Source organism: Motacilla alba, chromosome 5 (assembly GCF_015832195.1).
Source record: "Motacilla alba alba isolate MOTALB_02 chromosome 5, Motacilla_alba_V1.0_pri, whole genome shotgun sequence".
NCBI lineage: Eukaryota > Metazoa > Chordata > Aves > Passeriformes > Motacillidae > Motacilla > Motacilla alba.
The window spans coordinates 7,311,128-7,327,370 of NC_052020.1; the positions used below are offsets into that span (position 1 = coordinate 7,311,128).

A 16,243-nucleotide genomic window follows, 5' to 3' on the forward strand; every position below is an offset into this window, starting at 1 on the left:
AGTCTTGATTTTCTTGTTTTCCTCATGAAGGCATAGTTTAAACATATGTTCCTCCCAAAGCACCTTGTAAATGCAGACTTCTGTTTCCACAAGCATTTTCAAAACAATTAACTGATGTGTGCACCAGAAATGAAGGTCCCAAACGTACTTCCTTGGGGCAGCAGAGGGGAAAAGTGGAAGGAGGAATAGAAATTAAGAATTTCTGGCTGCTACCACTGTACATGATGAGAGTGATTTCATCCTCAGTATGTTTTAGAAGAAGAGGTTTCAGTTGATGGTGAAATTTCTATGTGCCTTTTGGACATTTTTTTTCTCACTTGAAGACTGCTAAAACTGAACACAAGGATAAGAATTTGTCTCTCTGGGTTTAGTGACTATCCATATAACAGTCAGTCATGTTTGCAGGAGCTGGGGCCACTCAACCACAAAATAAATTACCTTTCAGAATATTTGAAATATCATTAAAGGAATGGCAGTGTATTTTCATCAATTCTAAATCACCTGAGATAGATAGATAGCTACCTGCTCAATGAGCACAGCTCAGAGATGGATTAATATTTAAACACAGACTAAGTGCAGGTCCCAGACTGCACAAAGAAGTCCATAATGGAGCCAGAGACAGTCTCCAAGCCCAGCATCATTCATTACAACACTAAAACCACACTTTTGGTTTGGATTTCATATTAATCCCCATTATTGCCACACTTACCAGGGATTTTAATCAGAAGCACATTTATATAAAAAGTCTGTTGTGATCCTGTGGTTCCCTAACCCTTGGTTTGACTTTCCCATCCCTTTCTTTCTGGATGATTTCAAGAATGTAAACTTCACTCCTCGATAGTTTATTGTGATATATTTATCTAATTGTTGGTTAATTCCTTACAGTTCACTCTGACCTATGGATAACCAAAAAGCAGTAAAGTTTCACTGGTTGGTTTTTGGTTTTTTTTTTCCTCTTTGCCTTCTCAGATGTATCAGATCAACCAGACCCACGGCCTCCTGAAAAAGATTAACTCTGTGATCCAAAAAATAACGGAGCCCATCCAGCCCAAAGTAGCAGAGCACAAACCTCAGACAGTGAAGCGCCTCTCCTACCCCTTCTCCAGAGAGAAGCAGCACTTGTGAGTGAAAGCCTTCCCTGAATATCCATGTCCACAGGTTCCAGCCTCTCTGACAGCAGCTCAGGCACCAGAGGGTGAATGGCAACATGGACACCAACACTTTGGTGGGCAGTGCTGCAAAGAATATTTCCATTTTGCAGTAAATTTACTTTTGGGGGGTTTTTTTGGGTCGCTGTTGAGGAGTGAGTCTCTGCAGAGAAATCTCTGTGTGTTTTAGCTGCTGTTGTGGCACATAATGTGCATCTGTATAACTGTACACTTCACCTGTTAGGCTGCCAAAAGGGGGTTTATAATGTGATTTATAACAGTGTCTTCTCCACGTTAAATAAAACGCTCAGTGAAACTTGGAGCCAGAGATGTGGGTTGATAAATTTCAGAATAAAATTTCATATATCTGGTGTGGGCAGCTGACACAGGTAGTGCCAACCAGGCCTTGCCTTTGAAGTGCTGTGGAGTCAGAGGTGGCTTTGCCATCGATCCCAGATCAGCAAGAACAGCTGTAAATGTGGGTGTAGGGAAAAAGTCACGAGGTAGAGCTTCTCCTGCCCTGGATTGCTGTGCCGCTGCTCTTCCCTGGCCAGCATCCCAGAGGAGTCGCTTTGAAGGCCGTGTTTATGGATGTGCCAGCTGGAACAAACAGCAGTCCTAGGGCAGCATCTCTTCCCTGCACCCCCAGGGCTTTGAGTGTTTCATCCAGAGATGCAGAGCACTGATGGGCTCGGGCCAGGCAGCGTGTGTGACATCTTGGCCTGTCCTTGGGCTTGCAGGAAATGTCTTTGTGTGTTGGCTGCACGTGGGGCGTTCCTGGAGGATCGGGGAAGGTCCAGAAGATGCTCCTGAGTGTAGACATGGATGGGCCTCACACTGTTTGCAGGTGGCTTTTCCAGGGACAGCACCTGTGTCTCTGCTGAGTGAGGGAGGAAACAGAGGCCTCACAGGGAAAATTCAAGATGAGGAGGGGAAGTTCAAGGCCAGCAGTGGTCAGGGATTCAACTTAAATGAGTGTCAACGCTGTCTTTTGTGCTGAAAAACCTATAAAGACATAAAACCAGTGAAATGTATAAGCAGCCTCTTTAAATTGTGGGAGTTGGGTTGGACTTGCTTTTTAGCAGGGTTTCTACAAGCTGTTCTTCAATTTGAGCTCTGAGAGATTCCCAAGAGAAATGAAAATATTGAAGGGGTCAACAAGAACAGGAAATTACTGACTTTTTTTTTTTCTGACCTAATGGGCTTCCTTCTAATCTTTTAACAGATTTGATTTGTCTGACAAAGATTCCTTCTTCGACAGTAAAACCAGAAGCACTATAGTAAGTACTGCCTATAAATAATTTATGGTGGATATTGCCTCAGTCGTGGTGTTAACAGCTTTAGTGCAATGCCTGTTCAAGTTTGTCTTTCTTAACCAAATGCCAAGGATCTCCTGTGCCATCAGGTACTGAAATTGTCAATGATTCCAGATTTAGTGCTGAGCAGTGTTCGATGCCAACAGGTTGCTGCCTTTTGGGAAATAATTTGGATCTTCTTTCTAGTTCAGGGGTAATTTTCTTAGTAGAGATATCACCAGCTGGGAATGTTTAGATTTTACCACTTGTTCTGCCCACCAGCTGCCTGCACCCACAAGGGGTTTAACTTTTTGTAACTATACCTTGTTCTTTTTGCAAAATGCTGCTAAATATCCTGAGACAAATTCCAACAAAACAACCAGGTATTCACAGGGAATATTATTTATAGTTTTGGGGGGGAAATTCTCTGTAATGGTGGTATTGAAGATGTTGAGGTTGATGGCTTTTATCTGATTACAGAACATAAAATAGAGCTGGGGAAGAAGGTGTAGCCTCATTTATAGCCACCAAAGGAGGAATTGAAAGGTCAGCTCGTGTGACATCCAGGGCAGCAGGAAGGGGCCGTGCCAAGCAGCCCTGGCTGCAGCACATTTCAGAGGATAACGGGGACTCTTTGCCCCATTCCACTGCTCCTAACTGGTGCCTTGGAATGTGACTGCCAGCATGCTTTTATCTTATATTTAACTTCAGCCTTTTGGGATGCCAAGTGGTTTCCAAAAGAGCTTATATCCCAGTCATAGCTGCCTTTCATTGCTGTGGTGATAAGGGGTGTGAGATATCCAACTTCCCTTTCCTGCTCTGAAATTCCAGCTTATTCCACAGTGCAGTTCCCCACCAGCCTGAAGAGCAGGGGTTTGATGTGAGAACTGGTTATGGGGGCAAGGTCAGCTGGACCAGGGGAGGCAGATGCAGGAGCACAGAAATGGGGAAGAAAAAGACAAATGTTGATTTGGTTTATTTGCAAATAAAACATTTAACTTGAGATTGTGGGGGAGGAAAAAAAGCCTGGCTTTTTTGTTTGTAGGCTTTCTTTTATATGTCCAGATATATAGGGAAAAAATCTTGTAAGTACAAAGAACTCAACAAATGAAGAGTTCAAATTCATGACAGGCTGAGCAAGGCAGCAAGACAAAATGGCTCCATGGAACAAGAGGGTGAGCAAGACTGGAAAATGGACACTGAAGCAGGAGCTCAGAGCAGAGGCTGAGAGGAAAAGGAGGGACAAGGGCTTTTTAAAAGACTGAAGGAACACTGGCCGTATAAGAATAATGCTGGTGCTGTGCTGCTTTGTGTGAAATCCCTGCAAATCACCCAGTAATAAAGAACATATTGAATGTTTCCCAACATAATTTTATTCTGTGTGCATTGCTGTTTGTATTCTTCTTTCTTAAAGTTCTCCCCTGCCTTTCTCAAATGTATTTTTGAACCACAGTGCAAATATTGACCCTTCCACCTACTGCGAAATGAACAGGAATCTAGTCACTACCCATGAGTCTTTGATGAATAGAAACTAAGCCAAGGACCTTTTAGTTATTAAAAAAGAAAATAAAAAAAACGTATTATATAACTGGAAATCTCTCTGTGACAGCCCTTTAATTCACAGGGGTTACAAGACGACAGACTTGTATGTAGACTTGGGATGAGCTGTGGGACTTGCCCCGGATGCCCTCACTTGCTTCCTCCAGTGAATTGGGCAAGAGTCAAGTTAGCTCACAGATTAGGGAGCTGGGAAACAGTCCCCAGCTCCAGCGACAGCCCAGGCAGTGGGCAGGAGGTGCCTTTGCTCCAGGTTTCCCTGTGCTGCCTGCTTGCCCTGCCAGGGAGCATTGCTGCACAGGAGCGGCCGAAGCCGAACCTCGTGGGCAGCCTGCTGAGCTGTGCAAAGGTTACTCGACAATAAATGCGATAAATCCCAAAATAAATACATCTGTTTTGCCACTGAGGTCAGGCAGGCTCAGGGATGTTAAGGTCAGCCTGTGTTAGTCCAGTTTGATAAACGGCTGTGTGCTGTGTACACGCCGTGAGCCCGCAGCTCTGCGCAGCTCCTTGGGATGGAGCCAGCCGCCCTTGGAGGCCAGGGAAGAGCTGCTCCAGGTGGAAGAACACCGCTGAGCTCTAATCGATGGCTAACATGAGCAAAAACTGCATTTCTGTTGTGCCGGGGGTAGATGTAACCCTGTTTGCCCCCATCGGCTCTCCTGGCAGCTGACTATTTAACTAAGCTTTTCTCTCCTGTACAGAAAGCACAGCACAGAGAGCTCTGAGCCCCGCTCTCCTGAGCACCATGACTTTTATTAAAGACTGATGACTTCATCCACGTCTTGGTTTGGCCAATATTTGAGCTGTACACAAAAAGATTGCGCTTTTCACTGGCAGTGTCTGAAGTAACCCTGTCTTCTCTTTTGCTTCTGTAGGTTTATGAAATATTGAAAAGAACGACGTGTACCAAAGCAAAATATAGCATGGGTAAGGAACTTTATTTAGCTTTAAGATCAATATCTTTTTCAGGTATTGAAAATAATTGTATGTTGTAAATGGCTGTGGAGTTTAGGTTTCCCCCCGCTCTCTAATTCGATGTATGTGGATGTAATTGTTTTATTTGGAAATCTGATTAAATTTATGCAGCTGTTTGACATTTTCTCAAATGTGAATTCATAGATTAAATTAAATGGTAAGTGAGCATGTAGCCCCTGCAGATGTGACTTAGGATGGATGGTGACATAAACCAGCAGATGAGGTGTGCTCTGTGTTCTACACTCCCTGGAATGGATTGAGGGTATTTCTGTGAAATCCAATACCTGCAGTGAACGTCTGTGGCTCGGCCCGTTTCGTTCAAGCAGGAACCCCACATTTTATAGTGGGATGGTTTTCCAGTGACTTGAGGGAAATGGTCTTGACTAGTGACTGTCCTGGTTGGAACAGAGATGAATCCCCTGGAGCAGCCAGGGGCCAAGGCTTGCACTGGAACTGGGCACCTCAGCCCTCAGAGCAGGTGCTGCAAGTCAGGGGATGTGAAGTTTGTACTACCACTACCAAGAGTTTTGGGATTTCAGCCCTAGGGTTTGCGTTGTAAGAATTAAACTCATAATAAAGATGAATTGCCAAATCAGGCCCCCTTAAAGATTTGTTGGCAGCTGATCCTGCTCAGCTGTTATATACTTTATTTTATACATGATGCACGGACACACACTTGACTGTGGGACCAAAGTTAACAAATAGTTAATGGTAAAGCCAAACAAGTAAGGTGGAAGGGTGAATTCCCAAACAAAGTGAGAAAAGTGCGTAAACATGGAAGAAAATGTTTGGTAACTGTTGAAATCTGTTATGGCATGTATTTGCCTACAAGAAGTTAAATAAAACAATAGGAACTTGAATTACAGGTAGTTCTGTTCAATATTGACCCATCAGCTGCTTAGAAAGACATCAAATAATAGAAGAACAATTACGCCACAAATTATTTCCATGCTTTGACTTTTGTGTTGAAGTAACAACATACAATGCACAATTGTTGACTCCTAATATACACTAAAATTTGGTGTCCAGCCAGTATTAACAGAAGTGCTGTTCTCTGTAGCATGGGAAATTCAAATTCTTCTGTGACTTTCGAGACCCTTTTTGAGTCTGGTGCTGGATCATTTTCACTGGAAATTACATCTTTGGACTCTTGAAAGGGGAAGGTCACACAGCTCAGTTTGAATTCTTGCCTTGGAGTTGGTTTCTCAGTTGATTTTTTTTTTTTTTTTTTTTGTCCAGTAAATGGGAAGCACAGTAGGGATTAGTTGAACAGGGAAGCCAGTCATGTATGGTAGAGTGTTAGGATTCCTGGATGGTTCTTCTACCTGAGACTGGCAAGGCCACACAATATTGCAAATAAAAATGCCATCAGGCCAGCCCAGCATAACTCAATCAGCTCCTTTGTGTTCCAGTGCTGGAATGCTGGGTTACAACCCAGCAGAGGTGGCAAACAGATTTAAACAAACACAGATAAAGCTGCAGCACTGCTGCCCAGCAGGAAAAAAGCAGCTGCCATGGGGAACACTGCAGCCTTTGTTATTTATTGGGAAAATTTTGTGAAAATGTGAATCTGGCTTCACTTTTAAATCCAGATCTGTAGTAGAAGGGGACTGTGTAGCTCTTCTCACAGCCCTAGAAAAATCATTTATCTGCTCACCAGTTGTCTCTGCCAGGAGTGTGGAAACATTTGCAGACAATTCATAGACCTGTATAATCTTAAATAGGGCTTTGAAAATTAATATCAGTATCTGCAAGATACTGAGCACTCCTGGAGCTGCTCCTCCAGCAGGTGATTAGTATCTCAAAAATGTTAATGAACTTGAACAATCCTCATTTCAAGAGCAATCAGAAATGACTCTACAGTGAGCTGGTTCCTGGTTCATAGTCACTGTTCCTTCACACACGTCCCACACTCTTTTCTTAGCCATGAGCTGACGGGCAGCATGGAGCCCACCAGAACACCTCATTTTTCTTTTCTTTTTTTTAAGTCTTTTCAAATCCTCCCCAATTCCAGTGGCCAGATTTATATATATTATTTTTTTTTCAGTTGGCATTAATCACCATTGCCCTGCACAAAGACAAGTGCTTGACTTAGCTCTGACTCAGCACCCAAAACTGGTTCATTCCATCCCCAAATGTACGTTCAGGGGCAATGTGATGCCTCCAGACGTGGTGAACAGAATTGGAAGTAGCTCTATTAAAGCCAGCAGCTGCCGGAGGAAAGAACATTAGGGAATTAATGAGCTACAGCCCTCCAAAGGCCCAGGTCCAGCCACTTTTGGGGATGGTGCGGCACTCCTCCAAACTTCTGCACCAACTCCTCTCTCTGGCCCCCAGTTAAGGAGTGACAGCGCCCCTGGGAAAGGCAGGACTCCTCCCAGTCCCTTGTGCCACAGACATTTAATAGATGAAGCACTAATTGCTTTCAGCCTCATGCATGTCACTAATAAACGGCTGTGTAAACAGGGAAAGGAGAGGGAAGAAAGAAGGAAACTGCCCTTTTAAATAAAAGACGAAAATGTGGTAAATATGGTAAGTATTACGCCAAGGTCTTCGCAAAGGCTTTCCCTACAATTTCTCTGATCAATCTGAAACCTGAATTCAAAACTTTGCGTGGGTGATGCGTGCGGATGTGGGTTTCCCTATGCCATCAATTCCAGCCATATTCTCCTTGTGATCCAGCCTTCTGCTACACTTTCAAATCTTCAGGCTTGCCCTTAAATCAAACTGACTTTTCAGAAAATGTAATTTATTTTAATGACTAATTTCAAGTCATTGGCTTCTAATTCTTGATTCTCAAATATATATGACTTCCTCTTGCTCTCTGCAGTTTTCCATTTCATAAAATGAGTCATGTATAATAACCTATATGATTAAAAATGAAACTACATGGAAAGGAATAAGATGGCAGCAAAATCATTATCTGATCAAATGGCTGTTACTTTGAGGGAAATCTCCTGCAAGGATGATGAAGTGAGGCTGTCTAACCTTGAAATGTATAAATAACTATTATGTCTTTATTTTTCAAGGGATCACCAGCCTGCTTGCCAATGGAGTTTACAGTGCTGCATATCCTCTGCATGACGTAAGTGATCTCGCAATATATTTTACGTGTCTGCTGTCTGTCACCAAGAAATCCCTCATGTGTTACGTGTTGGTGGCATCATCCCAAACATGACTGACTTTCTTCTCACTTGTGTCATGACTGCAGTAACTTCTGCATGTTGTTTCCATCCCTCTGCTCGCTTTTAAGGAATTCCCCACCTCGGTTCTACCTCCAACGATCATACATTTGAACGTAACATTAGAAGAGTTGTTACAGTGTTTTAGCAAATGAAATTCTTCCGTTGTTTCCTGACCTTCTGCCCCCAGGATCTCTGGCACCAGTGCCAGGAAACACATTTATTACCAGGGCACCTAGTAGCTGGTTCCCTTGGCCACATCTCCCTGTGGAGGTGTCAGTAGCTGTGTGTCCATGCAACCAGGTAAAACCACGAGCAAGGATCTGATGGCACATACTCCATGGGGCTGGATGTGACTGGAGACCTCCCTGCTGATGAAATTTGCTTCTGAGCAGCTCAGTGAGATGTCAAGAGTGTGTTCAGCTTTGGTGCTCATTGAGAGGGTCAGTGAGAGCTCAGGAATTCTGGTGGCACTCAGGACAAGCCAGGGACCCCCATCCTGTCAGAGGTACACAGAGCTGGGTGCTGCTGTCCTTCTGATGGAGAGGTTCAGGGTGCAACTAGAACTGACAAACACACGCTCTTAGCCTGCAGAAAAGCTTGGCAGATGTCACAGGGACTGGCCGTCACACTGCTCACGCCTGAGCTGAGTGTAGTGCCCAAGGGCTATGGAGCCCAGTGCTGGTTTTCTGGCCTGGGATTTGAGGGTGAAGTGTATCTTCCTGGTTTTCTGCTCCCCACACTTGCACTGGTTTTACATGGGACTGTGAGCACCCAAGAGCAGAGCAGCGTCTTTGCCTGATGTCTGTCATACATGTCAGGGCTCTCAAACTACAGCAGTGCTGTGTAGAAATTGAGAAAGTAAGGTTAAATAAAACTTCTCTTCCTGTTCTAGCCTCACATCTTTGGACAGCCGCTGATAGTCTTGTATAGAAGTTATTTATTGTCTTAGTTTGCTCAAAAAATAGCTCCAAGTTAAAACCTCAAATCTAATCAGCCCTGAGTGTTTGGAGAGTCTGGAGAGGGAGCAGCTCTCTTAGCCTGTTCCTTCTCTTTCCAGTGGACTGAGCTGAACCCCAAATACCATGGCAATACCGCATCCTTTCCCTCGACATTTTTAGGCCACCTTTATCACTTATTCATTCCTTTTCCCCCCATGACAGACACTATTGCTCTCTCCTAATGTGCCCAGTGACAGAAGACAAAGTGTGCCGTGACAAATGGGCTCCTAAAATACAGCATTATTTTACAGATTGCTTTTTCTGGTTTTGATGCATTAAGTGAGTGGGAGACGTGGGTATGCAGGATCAGAGCAGTTCTTGGCACAAGCTGCTGGATGACGCAGATTTTTCTTTCTCTTTAAAGGGTGACTATGAAGGTGAAAACGTGGAGCCCAATGACAGAAAAGTAAGTTGATGCACAGGGGGGTTTAACATATTCACAAGAATCCCAGCCTGAAGAGTCACCTGTTGGAATTTTGCCAAAATCCCACAGAAAACGCTGCAAAAAGGCACTAAATGCCAAACAGTTTAAGGAAAAAAGTGCTTTGCAGCATTTAAATTTGCCCAAATGTGGAAAGTAGTGTGGATATGCACAGTAATGATACATGTCATGCCTCATTGGTAAGAATATTGACATATGTTCAGATAATGTCATTTCAGGCCAGCTCTGATGAGAGGATGCTCAGTCATGTTCTGCTATCTGTATTGGGCATAAATCCTGCTTCATTCCATGGCATGAGGATCAGAACTGGAGGAGTGGGTGGCAGAGGCAGTTGATGCACATAAGCATAAAAGTGATTGGGAAAGATAAATATTGAATATTTTTTAGGAATAAGAGGTCCTCAATAATGTTTTAATGTGTGCTCTGCAGCCAGAAGCTGTCCTGTGGGTGTACACTGAGGCATTGCATCACTTTTTGCTGAAGTTAATACTTTAAATTGTGGTTTTATTGTCTGTATAGTGAAAAACATTTGTTCACTGTGGTAAAACAAGTAGAAATTATCCTAAGGAAGTACTTTTCCTGAGGAAGTAGGAAGTAGTACTTTATAGTAAGGAAGTATGAGCAAAAATCCAAATTTTCCACCCTTTGTGGAAATGCTGATTTCTTAAATTCAAAGCTCAGTGGCTTCATCCTCCCCATCACACTTCCCCAAAGAAGGCTGGCTTTTGTGTATTGGACAAAAACTGAAGTGGAGAGGTGACAACCAGCTCTCTCACAAGGAGCTACCAAATTTGGGTGTTGTATATGCTGGAGTTTCAGTCCTGAAACTTTGCCTTTCCTGTTTGTTTTGTGATTATTTTTTTTTTCTCCAAAGAAATGCTCTGAACATTCAGGTCACAGGAAAAGCAGATTTAAAGACCTTCAGGCTTTATGCATAAAAATAGGCTCCAAAATGGCCAGTGTGCTGGTCCTTCAGGTGCAAATGGCTCATCAAAAGACAGTGAATGTTATTTCCCTCCCTCTATTGATTTGTGTTAAAAATACCACACATCTGTCTTTTCATTATTAAGCAACACAGCTCTCAACTAAAAATAGGATGAAAGTCCATGTTTTCTGAAAGTGTCCAGATTATCTTCTGCGTTAATAACATCTCAAACCTCACAAATGCACTAATTTCACAAGTTCATTGTGTGTTTGGAAGTGTTTACCTTGGCTTTTGACTTTCAGTTCCAGCAAATAATCTTTTGGTGTGTTTTTGCCATGTCTCTTCTGGTTTCTTGAAGCTTTCTTTAATCTTATCCCGCACTAGGCCAGGCCTGTGCCTTTTTTAACAAGAAAATTAAAGATTTGAGGCCTAGAAATGAAGTAAATATTTAGGTCTAGTGTGTTGATCTCCTCTAATCATGTCTTTGAAGCTGTGCTTTGAATATCAGGCTGATAAATGTCAGGATAAATGAGATAATTCATTTGTACTTTAGGCACAGATCTGGTTTCAAGTTGCACAAAACTAAAACATGGCACTGATGCAAAATCTCCTCAGCTTAGTGTTTTCCTGATATGGCTGACCAGCTTGGATCACAGAAAAGGAATCTAATTTTCAGCATAAACTTAGCTTTAAAGATCAAATTTTAAAAAATATATATTGAAGGAAGGGGCTTAGCTAGTGCTGCATGATGATGTTGAGGTGTCCCAAATCATTGCTTCCCAGACACAGGCAGTTGGCCTTAAACCTTTGGAAAATGTGGTTGAAAGAGATCTAAAGCAGAATAAAAATAAAATTTGCAAGAATGTTGCTGTTTAACAAAGGCTTGCTGTTAAGTTTCAGTTCCTGCCCTTCCTGTTATAAGGAAATTAATAATGATTCATGATTTTGGGTTGCAGAGGGGAAAACCTACATGCCATTTACATTTTTGACGTCATATTTCTGTAAAAGCTGAGTAGTTGCTTTGTTGTTTTTTGGGTTTTTTTAATGAGTCAAGCTGTTTGTATAAGTACAGCAGTTCAGCTTGGAAATTCTCTGTTAATGGTTTGGCAGGAGAATTCCAAAATTGCTGTAGGAACATGGTTTACTCTGGGACTTCTCTGTGATCCAAGTGTGAGCAGGAGGAATGGGCATGGGCAGTGGCCAGGCTCCGGTCTGCCCTTTTTGCTGCATTTCACTGGAGACATGTAGGAGTTTGACATCTGTCAAGTTTCCCATGATAAAATAGCCTGGAGTTTAGGGAACAACATCCTGTTTGGTCTAGGAACGAGATTCATCCTGTTGCCCTCCCTGTCCCGATACTGGTTTCAGTCTTTGTTCCCCATTGAGTTTCATTTCTTGTTCACTCTGTTGGCTGAAGTGAATGAGGGACCAAAGTGAGGTTTGAGAAGCGCTATTTATATATTTTACGAAACAGAGGATAAGTTGAAGGTCTCAGAGGAACCTATTTTTGTGAGGCATTCAGTTTTGCAAATCAGTAACGGGGATCATTGTTTTCCTTGGCCCACATCCTGATGAAGAGTGGACATGGTTGGCTTCTGGTGGTTTAAAGCTGAAGAAAAATTTTAAAAGCAGCCTTTGAGGCACCTCAGCCCAGCACCTCTTGCTGGATGCTGAATTATGGTGAAATGGCCTGAGGTTGTGCCAGGGGAGGCTGAGGTAGGATGGCAGGAGAAGGTTCTTCCCCCAGAGGGTGACTGGGCCTACAGATCACAAAGCCAGCCCTGCTGTCCCTGTGTCTGCTGTCGGTGTCCCTCAGACCAGCTGCTGAAGAGCCTCTCAACGTGCTGCAACTCATCTCCCTGTTGGAGCGCGCCAAACCAGCGCGTTTATTTTTAATATTTAATTCAGGCTGCGCGTGTCGGGCCGGAGCCCCGGCGCGGCGAGGCCTGCGGCTCCCGCAGCGGCCAGAGGAGAGCCCGGTGGTGCTTTAGCTCTCACCTTCCTCACCTTCCTCACCTTCCTTTGTGTTTTCCAGCTGCTGTGTGAGGAGTGGGCGAGCTACGGAGTGTTTTACAAATACCAGCCCATCGACCTGGTGAGGTGAGAGTTCACCCCGGGGCCCACGGGGCAGAGATGAAGCCTTGCAGGGATGCCCATGCCCTGTGCCCCTGGGGGGATGCTGCCCTCGGTGCCCCGTCACCCTGGGGGATTCCAGAGAATGGGAAATTCCCTGGGACAAAAGGAGTTTTCTGTGCGTTTAGGACATGCTGATATATCCCGCATGGAGTGAAAGCTTGCGGGGGGTATATTTTTAATTAATTTTGTTTGCTCGTCGTAAGACTCTCTGAGGAAAATGAGGCGCCTTTTTAAGAGGATTCACTCACAGAAGGTCCAAAGATACCAATTTGCACAGCAGAAACATAGTGGGGGGGAAGAATGACCAGTGGGACAAACTTGTTTTCAGGGTGCCTGTATCTCTGGATGGACTCCAAGCATCATGAGAAAGACAGTCCTCTGAGAAGAAAAAAATTCCCACAGGTCATCTTACTTTCTCCATGCCTAATCCAGATGTGATTCATAATTTTAGCCACGTTATATTTTAAGAAATAGGAAACATGTATCTCTCATTTCTTTCTCATTTTTTCTAAATGTATTTCAGAAAATACTTTGGAGAGAAGATCGGGCTATATTTTGCCTGGCTGGGAGTTTATACACAAATGCTCATTCCAGCTTCAATTGTAGGGATTATCGTTTTCCTCTATGGCTGTGCAACTGTGGATGAGAATATTCCCAGGTAAAATGGATGAATAAATAGATCCTGCTGTTGGAGGGCACTTCAAGCTCAAAGTTGCCTTGCTTTAGAAATGTTTTGTCAGTAATATCTAGGCCAAACACAGCTGAAAGTGGGGTTTCTTGTTGCTGGGTCTTGTCCTGTGCCACCCACATCCCTTCTCCCCAGTCCCCATTCCCATCTGTGCCAACTGGCTGTTGCAGCAGGATGGTGTTATCCTAAAACTCGCCATCCTCACGCTTCATCTTTTGGAAGCTGTGCTTAAAATTAATCCACCTCCACAGGCCCCCTGATCTCAGCTTCCAGTAAGGCAAGGAGCTCTCCCAAGGGCACGGAGCAGCCCATTTCTACCTCATTAGCATTCATTGTTACTATTACTTGGGCAGTTTGCATTGATGTCCTAAAAATAATTGTTGGCCGGTTGCTCAGGTGGTTGGGTTTTTTCCCAAGCTCAGATCATTATGTTAAAACAAACCAGCAAAATTCTGCTAATGAGGGGGTTTGGTGCTTCCCAGCACAGAGTGCTTAGGAGAGCATTGTGTGACAGAGAGATGCATCAAGAATATACATCTCTCAAATAAGCTACTGTGATCACATCAACAAGATCTGGATGTCCTCCTACTTTTAATCTTTCAGCAAGTTTTGTATTAAAACATTTTTAAAGCCCTCTGATTTTGCATTATTCGCCCTGCACGCATCATCAGCTGGAGATGCAAATTACATGGTTTGTACAACAAGCACCAGCCCTGAATAACAAAGCAGATAATGGGAACCGAAAAATAGATTTAATTTTTTTTTTGTTCATTAAGATTGCTTTGTAGTGCTTCCAACAGTTGAAGAAAGTCAAAGGGAGGGTCAGTGTTGCTATTTCACAGATGGAGCACAGAGGAGATAAATTGGTTGAACTCCAGTCTCTTGATGTTCAGCGCTTCCCTTGTACCTTATCTACCACTGTAGTTTGTATTTCAAAACAAGAGTGTTTTATTTTATTTTTATTTATTTTATTCTGTAAGATCTTAAGAGTAGAAAGCATAGAGCCTGATGGCTCTGGGGCAGGAGGGAGGGAGGGAGACAGCCTTACATGGGGATTTCAGCCCCTGCAGTGGTGTGGGATCGTATCCAGTGATCCCACAGAAGCAGCTGCTGTCCAGAGGAGAAAGGATCATCAGAGCACAAAGCTGGAGCCATCCTGACCATGTCTTTTCCCTTCTCTTGCGGCTTTGTTGCAGTATGGAGATGTGTGACCAGAGAAACAACATCACCATGTGTCCCTTGTGTGACAAAACGTGCAGCTACTGGAAGATGAGCTCTGCTTGTGCCACTGCCCGTGCGAGTCATCTGTTTGATAACCCTGCAACTGTCTTCTTCTCAGTCTTCATGGCTCTCTGGGGTAAGAAGATCTCTGCCTTGATGTTAGGCTTTTAATTATTAAAAATACAACGGAAGAAACAGAGATAAAGCAGCATATTTATACACAGGCAGAAAATGATAGAAAGAATTTCTCTTTTTTTTTTTCCTTCCTTTTTTTTTTTTCTTTCCCATGAAACTGTCACACCCAAATTTATATTCTGGACTGGAGGCTAAAATTCAAAAAGTTGCTGAAGCTGAATAGCAAATGAAATTGTTAAGCATCTGTCATAAAACTGCTGCGTGGTATGTCAAAATTTCATTAACGGGATTGCACAGCTTGCCAAAAAAAAAAAAAAACCTCTTTGCAGAGCCAGCTTCCACTTTAGAACATTACAGAAGAAATGTATTAATGTCCTCTGGGGTTGAGGGGAGGGCTCTGGGGGGAAGTGTAATGGCCTTTAGCGTCTTCAGGACAAACCAACATTGATTCCTGAGTGTGCTTCGAGATGCAATTAGGTTTATCAGCAGACAGGCATCATGCAAGGAGGCTGGGAAGAGGGAACAGTGGTGGAGAGGGATTTTTCCTGATCCCGATGCTGCCCTCATGCTTTTAGCCCTTTCTGGGCATGTCTCTGGCACTGGGGTCAAAGTATGAACCCTCTCATGACTTCTTTGTGAGGATGTCTTCAGAAATGGTTGTGGAGGGCTTCTCCCATCCCTGCTAGGGGAGGGATGGGGAGCCTCCTTGCTCCAGGAATGGGCTCTTTGGGAGAGGAGCTTTGATGGCCACATACTCCCAGCAGCAGTGAGAGTAGCACAAGCCCCCCTGTACACCTCATTTGAATTAACATAACCTGTTCTGGATTATATTTCATCCTAATAATACACCCTGAGTTCTTATCTCTTCCAGTACATAGGGAACTGTTTGTACATTACCATTCATCCGAACTGATTTAAGTACATCATAATTGAATTTTAATTTTTGGCCAGGATCTGTGTTTGGGGTAACATTGTTTTAGATGCAGCACTGTGAGGTTATTATCAAGTACCACAAAGGAAAGTCAAGTGTCAGCTTTGGTCTCCCTCATTTACCATTACTGGGAGCCCCACATGGATCTTGGCATGTTATCCTCTTGTCCAAAAAGTAAAAGTTTGCCTCCCTTTCCACAGCAAGCAACTGTGGGTCTCTTCATCCAGTTTTTACACTCTTGTGCAAAGTAAGGCAGATTGGCAGAAGCCAGGTTCTGGGCCCTGCACAAAATCTGAGAGGATTTTGAAGTGGAATGTCAAACTTCTCAAGCTCTTTGGAGTCAACACAAAGTTTTATTGTGGTACAATCCCATATAAACCAAACATTGTTTCAAAAAGGTGTTTTTCAACTGGAAAACTAAGAACTTTCTCCACATAGTTTTGAGTTTGTGTTGTTAAATTCATGTGTGGTTGAAACAGGAAAGTGCAGGTGCTCCTGGCAGAGCAGGGATGCAGCTGCCTGGCACCTTCCCCCAGGGCTCCCAAAAGAAGCCAGCTTTTCAGACACTGTCCTCTCCTTTTGCCCTGCTGTAAGCCAGTGCCAC

General features: G+C 43.6%; 1 protein-coding gene across 8 annotated transcripts in view; it reads left to right on the plus strand.

Moving 5' to 3' along the window:
* Positions 1-16,243, plus strand: part of ANO1 (anoctamin 1) — a 72,020-nt gene that overhangs the window by 36,505 nt on the left and 19,272 nt on the right. For 4 of the 8 annotated variants that reach the window (XM_038138607.1, XM_038138608.1, XM_038138611.1 and 1 more), the window contains exons 5-13: positions 970-1,121; positions 2,374-2,428; positions 4,879-4,930; positions 7,445-7,510; positions 8,008-8,063; positions 9,526-9,567; positions 12,564-12,628; positions 13,188-13,322; positions 14,549-14,709. In XM_038138607.1, coding sequence (XP_037994535.1) covers positions 970-1,121; positions 2,374-2,428; positions 4,879-4,930; positions 7,445-7,510; positions 8,008-8,063; positions 9,526-9,567; positions 12,564-12,628; positions 13,188-13,322; positions 14,549-14,709 — 784 coding nt within the window. The remainder of the gene's footprint in view (positions 1-969; positions 1,122-2,373; positions 2,429-4,878; positions 4,931-7,444; positions 7,511-8,007; positions 8,064-9,525; positions 9,568-12,563; positions 12,629-13,187; positions 13,323-14,548; positions 14,710-16,243) is intronic. The other 4 variants (XM_038138612.1, XM_038138613.1, XM_038138615.1 and 1 more) reach the window with 1 other exon arrangement.